Here is a 15,387-nt window from a genome sequence, read left to right on the forward strand (position 1 = left end):
GTTCCAACTGTAACGAGGTGGATAGCTCGATAATGTTCCACTGTAACGAGGTGGATGTCTCGATAATATTCCTGCAAGATAAGAAGAAACTTGTTTATAAATCACTCGAGGCAATATAAAAAACTAGAGATAAAATGAGATGGAAGATTTTCTAGGTTTTGTTGAGGAGTCCACGATGGGTGCAAGTGACGCCTTTCGTCATTCTTGACAGCTTTATATAGCCATTTTTTGACTTCAATGTTCCTGCATCCAAAGAAAAATTCTTAGTTTGAAAGACTGATTTGTGTTGGTTTTGTCTCCATGCTCCTTCTTGCAGTTGGCGTACACGCTCGCCCGTTATTTATATGACACATTTGATGGAATTTTTGAGGACCCTCCTCAACAATTTGTTCCGGTCTACAATATAGAAGAACTCTTATAACTTGCTCTGTTAACTCTGAGGCTGCTCACTCTGGAATTTTGAGGCCCCTCCTCAAAAATTTCCCCAGTTTACTTCAATAAGTAACACATGACATTTGTGGAATTTTTGAGATCATCTCAAAAATTCTGTCCCAGTTTCCATTATGAAGAGAAATGGAAATTTCACTGGGAATATGACCGAGCCGTTGTGGCGCCTACGTATCCCATTGGAGCAGGAATCAGGTCAAACGTAGTTCAGACCGTAGAATTTTGGTTTTTTGTTTTGACTCATTAAAGAAGTCCCACTTCAAATGAATTTTTGAGATCCTCTCCAAAATTCTGTCCCAGCTTCCATTATGAAGAGAAATGGAAATTTCACTGGGGATATGACCGAGCCGTTGTGGCGCCTACGTATCCCATTGGAGCAGGAATCAGGTCAAACGTAGTTCAGACCGTAGAATTTTGGTTTTTTGTTTTGACTCATTAAAGAAGTCCCACTTCAAATGAATTTTTGAGATCCTCTCAAAAATTCTGTCCCAGCTTCCATTATGAAGAGAAATGGAAATTTCACTGGGAATATGACCGAGCCGTTGTGGCGCCTACGTATCCCATTGGAGCAGGAATCAGGTCAAACGTAGTTCAGACCGTAGAATTTTGGTTTTTTGTTTTGACTCATTAAAGAAGTCCCACTTCAAATGAATTTTTGAGATCCTCTCCAAAATTCTGTCCCAGCTTCCATTATGAAGAGAAATGGAAATTTCACTGGGGATATGACCGAGCCGTTGTGGCGCCTACGTATCCCATTGGAGCAGGAATCAGGTCAAACGTAGTTCAGACCGTAGAATTTTGGTTTTTTGTTTTGACTCATTAAAGAAGTCCCACTTCAAATGAATTTTTGAGATCCTCTCCAAAATTCTGTCCCAGCTTCCATTATGAAGAGAAATGGAAATTTCACTGGGGATATGACCGAGCCGTTGTGGCGCCTACGTATCCCATTGGAGCAGGAATCAGGTCAAACGTAGTTCAGACCGTAGAATTTTGGTTTTTTGTTTTGACTCATTAAAGAAGTCCCACTTCAAATGAATTTTTGAGATCCTCTCCAAAATTCTGTCCCAGCTTCCATTATGAAGAGAAATGGAAATTTCACTGGGGATATGACCGAGCCGTTGTGGCGCCTACGTATCCCATTGGAGCAGGAATCAGGTCAAACGTAGTTCAGACCGTAGAATTTTGGTTTTTTGTTTTGACTCATTAAAGAAGTCCCACTTCAAATGAATTTTTGAGATCCTCTCCAAAATTCTGTCCCAGCTTCCATTATGAAGAGAAATGGAAATTTCACTGGGGATATGACCGAGCCGTTGTGGCGCCTACGTATCCCATTGGAGCAGGAATCAGGTCAAACGTAGTTCAGACCGTAGAATTTTGGTTTTTTGTTTTGACTCATTAAAGAAGTCCCACTTCAAATGAATTTTTGAGATCCTCTCCAAAATTCTGTCCCAGCTTCCATTATGAAGAGAAATGGAAATTTCACTGGGGATATGACCGAGCCGTTGTGGCGCCTACGTATCCCATTGGAGCAGGAATCAGGTCAAACGTAGTTCAGACCGTAGAATTTTGGTTTTTTGTTTTGACTCATTAAAGAAGTCCCACTTCAAATGAATTTTTGAGATCCTCTCCAAAATTCTGTCCCAGCTTCCATTATGAAGAGAAATGGAAATTTCACTGGGGATATGACCGAGCCGTTGTGGCGCCTACGTATCCCATTGGAGCAGGAATCAGGTCAAACGTAGTTCAGACCGTAGAATTTTGGTTTTTTGTTTTGACTCATTAAAGAAGTCCCACTTCAAATGAATTTTTGAGATCCTCTCCAAAATTCTGTCCCAGCTTCCATTATGAAGAGAAATGGAAATTTCACTGGGGATATGACCGAGCCGTTGTGGCGCCTACGTATCCCATTGGAGCAGGAATCAGGTCAAACGTAGTTCAGACCGTAGAATTTTGGTTTTTTGTTTTGACTCATTAAAGAAGTCCCACTTCAAATGAATTTTTGAGATCCTCTCCAAAATTCTGTCCCAGCTTCCATTATGAAGAGAAATGGAAATTTCACTGGGGATATGACCGAGCCGTTGTGGCGCCTACGTATCCCATTGGAGCAGGAATCAGGTCAAACGTAGTTCAGACCGTAGAATTTTGGTTTTTTGTTTTGACTCATTAAAGAAGTCCCACTTCAAATGAATTTTTGAGATCCTCTCCAAAATTCTGTCCCAGCTTCCATTATGAAGAGAAATGGAAATTTCACTGGGAATATGACCGAGCCGTTGTGGCGCCTACATATCCCGTTGGAGCAGGAATCAGGTCAAACGTAGTTCAGACCGTGCGATACATTTTCAAAAGAAAGGTAACAAAACTTCATATGCAAAATTTGGCCAATGTTGGGCATTCTTCTTCTCGCCCTTTGATGATGAATATCTTCAAATGACTCAGTTCAGAAATGTCTTGTACTCACTCTTGAGTATCCAATATGTCACCCATTCATGTGGTTTCCTCAATATTGATCAAGTTGTTGTTGATCATGTTTTGTATCTTGTGCTTCAGAGTTGAACAATTCTCTGTGTCGTGTCCAACGGCTCCCATTGCTTTCAACCTTTCATAAAGTTGAGTTTGAGATTCCCTTAATGGTGTAAATACTTTAGGAGCTTTCCTAAATTTTGGGCGAGGAAATTGGAGTGAAGGTCATCCATCTCTTGAAGGGTTGAAGGATGAGATTGGATGAGACGAATCTTGCATTCTTTGCATTTCGGCCCTCATTTCGGCAATCTGTTGCATCAACTTGTGAAATACGGATGATCAACCAACTTATCAACACAGATCAGTTCAAAATACCTGAGAACTGAAACAACTCAAAGGCAAATTTGTTAGTGCATATTCGGAGTACAAAATACATAATATCGCACAGAAAGCAGATAGACACATAAGTCGCTTCGTTTGAGGATATTTTAACCCACGAATGAGGATGGAAATATATTTTGAACAAACAAGAATTTGTTTGTTTAACGCTTTCTCGGGAAGGATGAATCACGTTGAGCTATGGTCTTCTTGTAGCTGCTTTTTGATGCCCGTTGATCTTATCTTCATAACTTTGTAACACGGAGGAGAATGAAAATTTTTGGTGATAGGGGCCGAACCGGGAAAGGCTGCCTACGTATCTCAGGATGATAATTCAGGCCCAACGTAGTTCGGGTTAAGGATGAAATCTTTTCATTTCTTTCATTGCGATTACAAGGGAATTGAAAAACAACATTGAAATTCCTAGAAGACAACATTTTGATGATTTCTCGTCTTGTGGCTGCGTCATTCTTTTTCTTTCAAACAGTCGGAAATGGAGGTTTGTAGACGATTTCCTCCTCATCGTCCTCCTCAATTGATTCTTTGTCGGGGCCACTGTCGGCTGCTTTCTGGCCACAGGCGAGGTATTTTCCTCCCTTTGAGTTGCTACGGGTCGTCAATTTCTCATCGAGCAACGCACTTTTGGCCAACAACACGGCAGTCTCAATATCTATCTTTGCTTCTGTCGCCTTACCTCCAAACGAAGCATGTTTAGCTTTTTTCTTAGGCTTTAGGTTTCCATCTCAACCTCTTTCTTTCGTTTTATCTGCGACGCCAGGTCTTCATCCAATGTCGCGGCCGCAGATTTGTGAATTGCCGTGGTCATGTCTACTTTGAGTCCTTCCTCCTTAACCCTTTGAATTTCTCGAATGACTCATTCGATCCTTCTTCTCAACTCCTCTTCAGTGAGCTCTGTCTTGATATTCTTGCCTTTGTCCATAGCGGTGATTCACCTTTCCTTAGACGATAGAGCGGTATTTAGGATTTGGGAGATGGCCTTTTGAGTGAGAAACTTGAGACCTGGGAATTTTGGTCGGACATTTGTAATAGTGGCTTCTGTATATTCTTTGGAATTTTGGCTACGAGTGGGTTTACGATATCCTCATTCAAAGCAACGTAACACATAAGCATTTAAATACACATATATCGCGTCCTAATCATGCATGGGGACCCTTTTGTGCCAAGGGTAGGCCTAGCGCATTCGAATGATGTACGTGTGAATTTAAACCAAATTAAAATGATTCCCCCCCCCCCCAAAAAAAATAATATTTAATAATGAGTAAAATGTTCGAAAAGAGAAATAGACAAACCCACGCAGGGGCTATTTAGAAAATGCAACAAAATCAGGCCCACGCAGGGGCTAAAATAATGCAAATACAAACAAGGAAAAACCCGCGCAGGGGTGATGTCCGCTACGCTGCTCCGGATGGTCCTGCTCCATTGTCGTCTTTCTGGATTTTGTGTTGTTGGAACATGTACCTCAGCATCAACAGAAAACCTTCACCCAGACGCCCTTTGTCTTCCAGACTCTCGTATCGCATCATCTCGATCTTCTGCTGAATCCAGCTGTCAAACTCATCATACCCCTGCCTCAGTCTCTCGATTTCTCGAGTTGCCCTCTCGAGTGCGTCTTGATTCTCTTCGAATTTGGCATAGACCTCATTAGACTCTTCCTTTAACTCTCGCAATTCGGCCACTGCTTTGGCCTCTTTGTCTGTCACGCTGCAAAAGCTACGCGGAATCTGAAAGGAGATAATTTGTATATCCCTCTTTAACCATGCTTTGTAACCTTCGTCATATCCAGCATTGAATCGGTCAGGGGCAATAGTGTCTTTGCCCATGCACTTGGCGTTCTTCCATTCTCTGAGCAGTTTCGTCGCGTCGTCCACTCTGTCGTTCCCAATGTCGTACACATAAGCGCCATAATACGCTTCTCTGGGCACAGTCTGTTTTCTTCCGAACTGTCGCAAGACTCGGAATGGCGCGTAAGGGCGAATTCCTCGAATGTCGGGTAGAGGGAGCACGACACATCTACGACTCTCCACGACGACTTCCTTGGATATGAAACGGTCGAGCATCCATTGGAGGTCCTCCTCTCTCAATTCAGAGAAAATCTGGGCCCATCTTTCTCTCGTTCTCCGATTGTTCATGTTTGCCCAGAATAGTAAGTCGTTTAGGTCCTTGAGAGTGTTCTTGTTGTCGAGAGTGTGCAGTTCTCGAGTTCCAGCACCTTTCGCCAAGTGGCTGAGAATCCACCATTGGAGAAGCAGATTACACCCCTGGAAATACCGGTGTCCTTCTTTGCACTTACCCAAACCGCGATATATGTCCGACAATATGACCGGAGCTACGGAGTAGTACTTTGTCGTTCCTTGACTCTCGTATAACTTGAACAGCGTATGGACGAGTGTTATGACTCTAGTGCTGATGCTCAGGCTCGGGCCGTGCGGGAAGACCATTGTTCCCAACAAGGCTACGGCAAACGCCAACGGGCGGAGCTCGTTCCACTTCCTGTAGGAAATTTTAAATTCCCGATTATATGCGGCATAGAAACTCGCGTGTCCGAATCTGACGTAGAGGTCTCTGGACAATACGTGAGAGTCTTGACACCAGTAAGTGAAGTCCTTTCTTAGCCCTAACCAATCCGAGATGTTCTCAACGGAAGGTTTGTTGGGGATAAACACGTCCTCCTGTTTTTGGGCTCTTCTTTCTAGGCCCGTGCCCACGGTGTCTATGCAATTCCTTATCTCTTCTAATGTAGGGGTGATTTCGGCCGTTCCGAAACGGAAGACCATTCTTTGGCTGTCCCAGTACCCCGTAAATACCTCTATTAATTCTGGCCAACCATCCACGTTGATTAGCTCGGTCAAAGCCCCTACGTACTTGTTGAGAGTTTGCTTATGATCCCCGTCTAAGTCGTTGTGCCACATTGTAAGTTGGGGTGGCGCGGAGACAACCATGTTGAATTTCGGGAAGCGGTCCATCTCTGCAAAACAGAAACCCGTTAGACTTTCCCCTACCCCCAAGTTGGTTTTCACACATACACTTTCGAATGTCAAATAACATGATGCGTCGTGAGGTCGAAGACCTTAGACGCGATTTGGCGGTTTTCTACTAAAATGGACTTAATACGGCTTGGGTATTAAGTCATCCTAGGCTGATGCCTAATTTTGGTTTTGGTTTCGCTCTATCTTAGGCTTTCTAGAGTTGTTTTCAAATAGACGGTTACCCGAGTCGGACAAACATCGGGGTGGAGCTATCGAATAACGCCGGATGATCGCATTTCAACTATTTATTCGATACTCCCAAATGAGTTCTTGGGGTATTTCTGAGAGAAGTCGCGGTAAGCCGTGTAACTTCCGTTTCCTAATGCAACTAGTTGCCGTTTGGCGGAGTTTATGCCATGAAAATGTAGTTTCTAGAAAATTAGAACTTAAACAAATAAACAGTTAATACAAATAGTCAAATAGGCTTAGTCTTTAAGGTTAGAATCCTCCAATTCCCCAACGGAGTCGCCATTCTATTTTATCGAAAAATGACTATTTTGAAAAGAGTTTGTTTGTTTTTAAAGGTATTTTCGACTTTTAGGAGTCGCCACTTAATTTTTTTAAGGAAAAATTAAGAAAAAACTTGTTTCTAAACAACTTAAACAGAAAAATTGTTTTGAAACATTTTTAAGGGGGTTCGGGATTCCTATTAGCGTCTTAGGAAGGTTTCGAAAAAGCACCTAAGACGCTCCGCTAACTTACGGTTTTTCGGCGATTAAATACTTGACTATTTTATTTTTAATGATTTGCAAATTTTTGAACTTCTAGACAAACTTTACAAGTTTTGAAATATTTATTGTTTGTCTTGTAATTTTGCGAATCCATTTCGAAGTTGAACTTCTTTAAAGTTTTATCTAAACCAATTTATGAATTTGAAACAATTATCGTTTTTAAATTTAATTTTAAATTTTTAAGTTTGATAAAATAAAAGGCTTTCGATGGGGTTTGGATTCTTCTAATCCTAAGCTAACGACATTTAAACAAACGCACAAATAAATAATAAAGGGAGAGAGAGAGGGAGAGAGAGATAGAGATTTGGGTCCAAACTCAGGTTCTGTTCGCCTTGACCAAATTTTGGACCTACCTGTTTTTGGGTTTTTGACCCATTCACCCGTCCTAGTCTAAACATACCAGATAAAATATAGAAAGTAAAAAAAACGACAAGAGGGCTTATGCCCATTACAAAAATAGTAAAAATACAAAATGAAAAAATGAAGAAGTCTTCTAATCCATTCTTCAAATTTCTCGTACTCCTCGAACTTCGAATCTTCTCGCCGGTGTCGGGGCTTGGCTCGATGAAGAAATCAAGGGTATGCAAGAGTAGAGTTCTCATGACTCGTTCGAAGGGCGTTTATGCAAGAAAATCAAAAGGATAAAGATTACAACGACTAAGTAGTGAATTTGATAAAAATAACTAAAACTCATTCAAACACAATAAGAGGAATTTAAATCCAAGAAAATGGGTCACATTGTTGCCAAGTGAGACTTGAGACGATCTATTAATTAACATAAACTAAATGACAACGAGATAAGGAAATCATATATGCTCAATGAACAAGATATGGACCTATACTTATGAAAACAACCTAACAAAGTATCTCAATGAGCGATAACAAATAAGACACAATGGCTCCCCTAATAGTGGCAAAATGATCACACAAACTCAAAATATTGACATCTTATTCCATCTATTCAACTTGAAATGCACAGAATTACTCAAATTCCAAACCAGCAGAATATAAACTAAGATGAGTGAAACGACTTGAGAGCTAAATGAGCTGTAGCAGCAAATCATGAAGAAGAACAAATTAACGATCGTCTTGGGCCGGAAAACAACATTCAAGGGCATCTGTTATCCTCACACGTTACTCGACTCATGCTTAAAGGCTAAAACAAAGAAGAAAATCAATATAACTCTTAATGACGAACAAAAGGGAGCAAATCATTCAAACGATATGAAAAGAATGGTATGAATAAGAGAGGAAGCTGGATGACAGCTTGAGTATACAGAGGAGTATCACGCAACTTGTTCGACATTACAAGCCAGAACACCTCCCAGATTCTATCGGTTAAACAACTCAACAGCGAACACCAATCGCGGGAAAAATCGATCGCAACAGCACCATAAAAAATTCAGAAAAAAGCAGAGATCAACACAAATGGACGAACACCATCGAGCAAACCTCAACATGCGATATATTTTGAACTCGAACCAAACCCAACAGACATAATATCTCATATTTACTGCAACACAGGCCATGTATTCAACATTTAAGTACTTAACAGATTGACCCAGCACAAACGAACTACCGACCAAATTCGAATAACAGCGAACCCAACATGCTAAGCGACAGAGAATACATTACGAAACGGAAAAAGACAAAGAGGTAGTAAAAGGCAAAGGGGAAGATTACCTGTTGAGGAGCAGCGACAGGGACGACGAGCGAGCTGACGACTTCACCACTTCACGCGAGGATTCAAGAAGCGATTCGACAGCGACCCAAACAACAAGACGAAACAGGACGAGAAAATGAAAACCAGACCGAGTTCACAGTTCACTGTCGTCTATAAGTTCCTTACAATATTTTATCGAAGATGGCTCTCGCAGGTTCTCTCCTTCTCTATCCTTGGTTTCCGATAAAAGAGAACTCTATATACTTCGACTCGAAAAGACGTTGCAAGCTCAAAGGAGATTTTCGAAAATTTTCCCAACCTCCAAATTTCCAACCCAAAAATATCCAACCCCTATTCTGGCAAAAGCAGGGAGTTTATATAGAGGGATAATTCTTAGGGTTCTTGGATTAGGAAGGCGGGGGAAAAAAGGGAAAAGGTTGGGGCAAAACCGACATTCCAAGTCTCCATTTGAAATCAAAAGAAATCCGAAGGCATAAGGTTGGGGCCGAGCAGTACGAGCTTCGTACCATTCTCCAACTGAATGGTGCGAACAGCCGTCCGATCTCGCTCCAAGGACAAGAGAGGTGCTGCGATATCCCACGTCGCTCTCTCTTCGTACGAGCACCTTACACCCTTCTGAAAACGGACACACAAACAGACAAGGGGAGAGAGGAAGAGATACAACGCGATGTACGAGAAAGCTACGCGAGGAAGAAAAAGAAACGAAAGGGAAATTCCTTGCGCGTGAGGGAGACGCAGGCGGGTTCTGTCTTCTGGGAAATCGCGGCTGCTGTTTTCTGAGAATTTCTGCGCGTAAGCTCTGTTCTCGTACGCGGCTTCTGGGAATTTTGTCGAGTGGGTTAAGTTTTTTGTGAACTTTGGCGTCTCTGGGAATTTCTGCGTTTTGGCGTTATGAACGCTTGGGGGAAGAAGAAAAAAGGGGGGAGATTTGGGTCGGGTATAGGGAACTGGGCGGGTTTAAGAAATGGGATTGGGTTGGGTTGAGGGGAAGGGATTGGGCTGGATTTAATTGGGTTGGATTTGATTTGGGCCTGGGGAAAACGGGTTGGAGGGGAAGAAGGGAATTAATTGGGTTAGGTTACTTAAATAGTCAATTGAATTAGGATGATTAATTGGCTAAACCTTAAATAAACGAATTTGTATTAATTAATTAACGAGCTTCTTTTTTTTTGTTTTAGTAATATAATTATTCAAAGTATGATTATAATTTAACTAAGCTAATTAAAATATTTTTTGAGATGGTTTTTGAGTAATCATGAAATATACTAATTATATACATAACTATGTTAATATATATATATTATCTAAAGTTATGCTAAAAGTATCCGACGTAACATAAAGTTCATTATATTATTATATTCGCAAAATTTATAAAACTAATTGATTTAAATAATTTGGAAAACTTACGAAGCTCAATAATTAATTTATACCGACGTGGGTCAAAATTGGGTGTCAACACATAAAGAGACTTCATAAGTTTGAACACTTTCTTTTCTTTACTAGGAACTGCAAAACCCTCAGGTTGTTCCATGTAAATTTCTTCCTCCAGCTCTCCATTTAAGAAGCCGATTTTCACATCCATTTGATGGATTCCAAGACCGTATACTGTAGCTAAGGAAGTTAACATCCGAATTGATAAAATCCTAGTCACTGACAAGTATGTGTCAAAATAATCAAGACCTTCTTTTTCTGAAGCCTTTGACAATAAGTCTTGTTTTATATTTGCCAATAGTTCCATCATCTTCCATCTTTTTTTAATGATCCATTTTGAATCCAAGGGTATGTTCCGTGGAGGAAGATCAACCAACTCCCAAGTATGATTGCTTAGGATTGATTCAATCTCACTATTAACAACCTCTTTCCAAGAGGTTGAGTCGCTAGACAACATTGCTTCCTTGAATGTTTGAGGCTTACTTTCAAGAAGGAACGTACAAAATCATATCCAAATAAAGTAGCTCTCCTTTGACTTTTACTGCGCCTTGGACTCTCTTCATTGGTTTCATTCTCTTTTGGTTCTTCTATGGGTTGTTTAGACCCCCCCCCCCCAACTAGATGACTCAAGTCTAGTTTTATACAGATAGATATGTTCAAGAAATTCAACATTATCTGATTCTATTACCGTATTATCAGGAACATCTAGATGTTCGGACTTATGAACCAAAAATTGACATGTCTTACTATTTTCACCGTCTTAGGTAAAGGAACATGGACTTTGGCTAGACACCCTCATAATTTGAAATATTTCAAGTTGAGTTTTCTACCTTTCCATTTCTCATATGAAATAACATGTGTCTTTGTGTGAGGTACTCTTTTAAGTATTCGATTTGCTGTAAGAATAGCTTTCCACCACAAGTTTTGTGGTAAACCTGAACTTATAAGTAAGACATTTATCATTTCCATTAAAGTATGGTTTTTCCTTTCTGCAATCCCATTAGATTGAGGAGTGTAAGGAGTAGTAGTTTGATGGATTATTCCATTTTCTTAAACATATTTTTGCAAATGAAGATTTATATTCTTCGCCTCCATCACTTATAATCATTTTGATCTTTCTATCCAACTTATTTTAAACTTCTGTTTTATATTGTCTAAATGCATCTATTGATTCATCCTTACCATTTAGCAAAAAGCTATAACAATATCGAGCGCAATCGTCAATAAAAGTTATGAAATACTTTTTCCCACCACGTGATGATGTTGACTTCATGTCACAAATATCAGTGTGAATCAGTTCAAAGGGATTTGAATTCCTTTCAACAGATTTATAACTATGCTTAGAATACTTAGATTCAATGCAAATTTGAAATTTTGATTTATTGCACTCAAATTTTGGCAAAACATTTAAGTTAATTAATTTTCCCAAGGTTTTGTTATTAACGTGTTCCAAACGTTCATGCCATAAATATTCAGACTCAAGCAAGTAAGAAGAAGAAAAATATTTATCATATCAACTGCAATTACATTGAGTTTGAAAAGGCCATCACTGAGGTAACCTTTTCCTACATACATTTCATTTTTACTCACTACTACTTTATTCGGAAAAAATACACATTTGAATCCATTCTTAGTTAGAAATGGACTAGAAACTAAATTCTTTTGCAATTTTGGAACATATGAGACTCTGTTCAAAGTCATCACCTTGTCTTATGTCATCTTTAATAGGACCTTGCCATTTCCTTCCACTTTTGCAACAGCGGAGTTTGTCATAAATAACTTCTCGTCTGTAGGTACTACAGTATATGATGAAAATAATTCTTTCTTGGCACAAACATGGCATGAGGCACCATAATCTATCCACCATTCTCTTGGATTTCCAACCAAGTTACATTCTGAAAGCATTGCACAAAGATCGTCCATTTCTCCTTTGGATTCAACCCAATTTGCTTGATCTTCTTCTTCTTTTCCTTCTTAGGATCTGGACATTTAGTACACCAATAACCACGTTTGACACAATTGAAGCACCTTCCATTGAATTTCTTCTTTGGAGGATTGCTTTTTAGACCAGATGCTTTCTTTCTTTTCTTAAATTTTGTGGGATCTTATTCAACAATATTTACTCTAGATATTATTGCATTACCACGTGATATCTTTTCTGCAGCCTTATTATCCTCTTCGATTCTCAACCTCACTATGAGATCTTCAACAGTCATCTCCTTGAGTTTATGTTTCAAGTAGTTTTTGAAGTCCTTCTACAATGGAGGTAACTTCTCAATTATGGCAACCACTTGAAAAACATCATTCACAATCAATCCTACATTAAAGATTATGTGAGTATTAAGAATAAACTTAATATTTCCAACATAGGCGTTAAATAAATTTATACCTTCAGCAAGGAGATCATTAATTGTGACATGTAGTTCTTGAACTTGAGTAATGACGGTCTTACTGTCTATCATCTTATAGCCCAAAATTTTTGCCACAATGAACTTCATTCCGGCATCCACTGTTTTGTACTTCTTTTCTAAAGCATCTCAGAGTTCTTTTGAGGTTTGTACATTACTGTACACATTGTACAGATCATCTTGTAGGTCCTCAGTATATATAATTTTTAAACAAAAAATCTGAGTTCGTCCATGCTTCTGTTACCAAGAATCGTTTTTCAGGCGGAGTTTCCGACATAACAGGAACATTCTCATTAATGAACCTCTGGAGACTCAACGTGGTGAGATAGAAGAACATCTTCTGCTGCCATCTTTTGAAGTGGACTCCAAAAAACTTTGCAGGTTTCTCAGCCGGTGCTAGGGTAATATTTGAACAATTGTGTGCAACCGATGTTGTTGCAGCACTTACTGTTGCAACACTCACTGTACCAACATTTACTTGACTTGAATTAGTAATTTTTCTGTCACAAATGACAGACGGTTTTAGTATGTGAAATACTAACAGTAAAGAATAAATCTTTACACAAACTATTTCTGATTTAACGATAAAGTTTTTATGTTCTTTTAATCGTTAATCGAATGAATTTTAAAAGTTCAAACAGAGTAGAAAACCATAAAAGTTTTAATCTCCAGAAACCTCAAATATAGAAACTAATATATTTCTTAAAATTGTTAATACATGTATTAAGGTTAATCAAAAATACAGAAACATAAACAAGATGAAATAGACAGAAAAAACTTTTAATCTGAGTCCACAAAAACTATTGTGTATCCTTAAGAAATTTAATCCCCTCATTGTACCCGAGGTTGCAGATTAATTTCTCCCAAGACAAAACGGATTAACTTGTTAATGAAGTAGCGGTACCTCAAACTTCAATAACTTTCGCGAATATAAGAACAGTAACAAGCCACACACACACTCAGTCGATCGACAATTTTTGTTTATGAGAGAAAATGTATGCAGAGAGAAGGAAAATTTTTCAGTGTTTGAAAACCGGAAAAAACCTCTTATTTATAGCCATTTTTAGCAATGAACGCGTCTGTTCCAACAAATCTATTTAGACCTGTTTTTTCCTGACCGTTGTGTCTTTCGGTAAGAGTAACGACTTTTCGGGATGTTACAATCACACGCGAATTAAATATATTCCGTTATATTAAATTAATTATGTTAATTAACTAATTAACTAACATCCTGAATTAATTTTTAGGAGGAAGGAAATTAGGAAAAAGAATTTAATTAATGAGATTGATGAAATAAATTTTGTCAAAAAATTCAAATCAAAATCCGAGCGACGATGACGGCGTGAGGGGGCAACTTCTTCTTAGCTATTTAACAAGTAAAGGAAGTGTTTCCTGCTATAAGGACAACAATTCCCTGTCTTATACCAATATGGGAGAAATGACTTGTCATTTGCACTTTACAAATGACTTTTCTTTTTCCCTTCAAAATTGGTTCCCCCTCTTTTCCATTTTTGTCTTATCATTTCTCATTAACACTTTTCTAAAACTCAACATCACTCTAATTTCCAGCTAAATATTAGTGAAACATGTGTATACGCATGCCATTAGTTCTGTAATTGATTCAACACTTGAAAAGTTAGTCCATAGCAAATGTTATTTAATAATGTTTAATTAGACTACAAAAGCCTAGCTAGTTGTGATGAAATTAGACCAATATTTTGTGATATATATATACATATATATATNTCCTCTTATCACAAAGTTATGTTGAAAGTGTCTTACTGATTAGTTTCGGACTTAAGTTTAACCTAAAGTAAATTTTAAACGACCATATCTCTCAGCCTATAATGAATTATGTGTTCCATCAACTATCAAATTAAAGGTCTATATATGAGTCTTATTTTCAACGCAAAAAAGTTTGCATCATTTGGTGTCCGAACTAAAAAATTGTGACTATTTTACCAAAGAGTATCCGTGGTGAAAAGCTGAGGCCATTATAGCAGGAACCAGATTGTTATAGTGCGACCGCTACAGAGGGATACACACAAAATAGGTGGATTAGGTTAAATTGAGGATATTAAAATGGGTTGAAATAAAAATCAGATTAGTTCATGACCCGCTCAATTACTTTAGGCTCAAATGGGCTAAAAATGGCTTAGGTCATGACCCGTCCAATTTGACTTGCTTAATCTTAAAAATTTAAACATTTTGTTATTCATTTTTATGATCACAATTTGAATTTCAACTTATGTAAATTAAAAAAGAAGATACTTATGCTTAGATATATCCATATAAAATAGATTATAATTCATACGGTACTTAATATGGGAAGATATATATTAAGTCAATACGAATAAAGAGTCTCAATGGTTGAAATTGAAGATTAAATTGAGCCAAATTAAAAATTATTTTCAAATGAGTTATTGTAACACCTCGAAAGTTGGTAAGTTGAGTTGGAAAGGAAAAATATGGAAGAGTTGTTGGTGCATGTTGTAAGGGCCTAACTGCGGACGGTACAAGGTCTCATGGTTCGTAGGAGGGCATTTATGGAAGAGCCTTGGAAAATTTGAAAAGTTTGAGTCCTTGCAAATTTATCAATGCATACATTTTACGACTTATTGTGTTGGTGGTGATAGTTTGTTGTTGTTGTTGTTGTTGTTGTTGTTGTCGTCTTCGTTTTTGTTGTTGTCATCGTTGTTGCCTTTTTTGTTGTTGTCATCGTTGTTGCCTTTTTTGTTGTTTTTTTTGTTTTTGTTGTTGTCGTTGTCACGTTGTTGTTGTCATTCTCGTTTTTTTTTCAT

General features: G+C 38.5%; 1 protein-coding gene across 1 annotated transcript; it reads right to left on the reverse strand.

Annotated features, from left to right (window-relative positions):
* Positions 1-4,563: 4,563 nt before the first annotated feature.
* Positions 4,564-6,730, reverse strand: LOC107009884. Its single transcript, XM_015209193.2, has one exon. The coding sequence runs from the start codon at positions 6,267-6,269 to the stop codon at positions 4,698-4,700; it is 1,572 nt and encodes a 523-aa protein (XP_015064679.1). The 5' UTR covers positions 6,270-6,730; the 3' UTR covers positions 4,564-4,697.
* Between the last annotated feature and the right edge of the window lie 8,657 nt (positions 6,731-15,387).

The sequence above is a fragment of the Solanum pennellii genome, chromosome 2, assembly GCF_001406875.1.
Source record: "Solanum pennellii chromosome 2, SPENNV200".
NCBI classification, from domain to species: Eukaryota; Viridiplantae; Streptophyta; class Magnoliopsida; order Solanales; family Solanaceae; genus Solanum; species Solanum pennellii.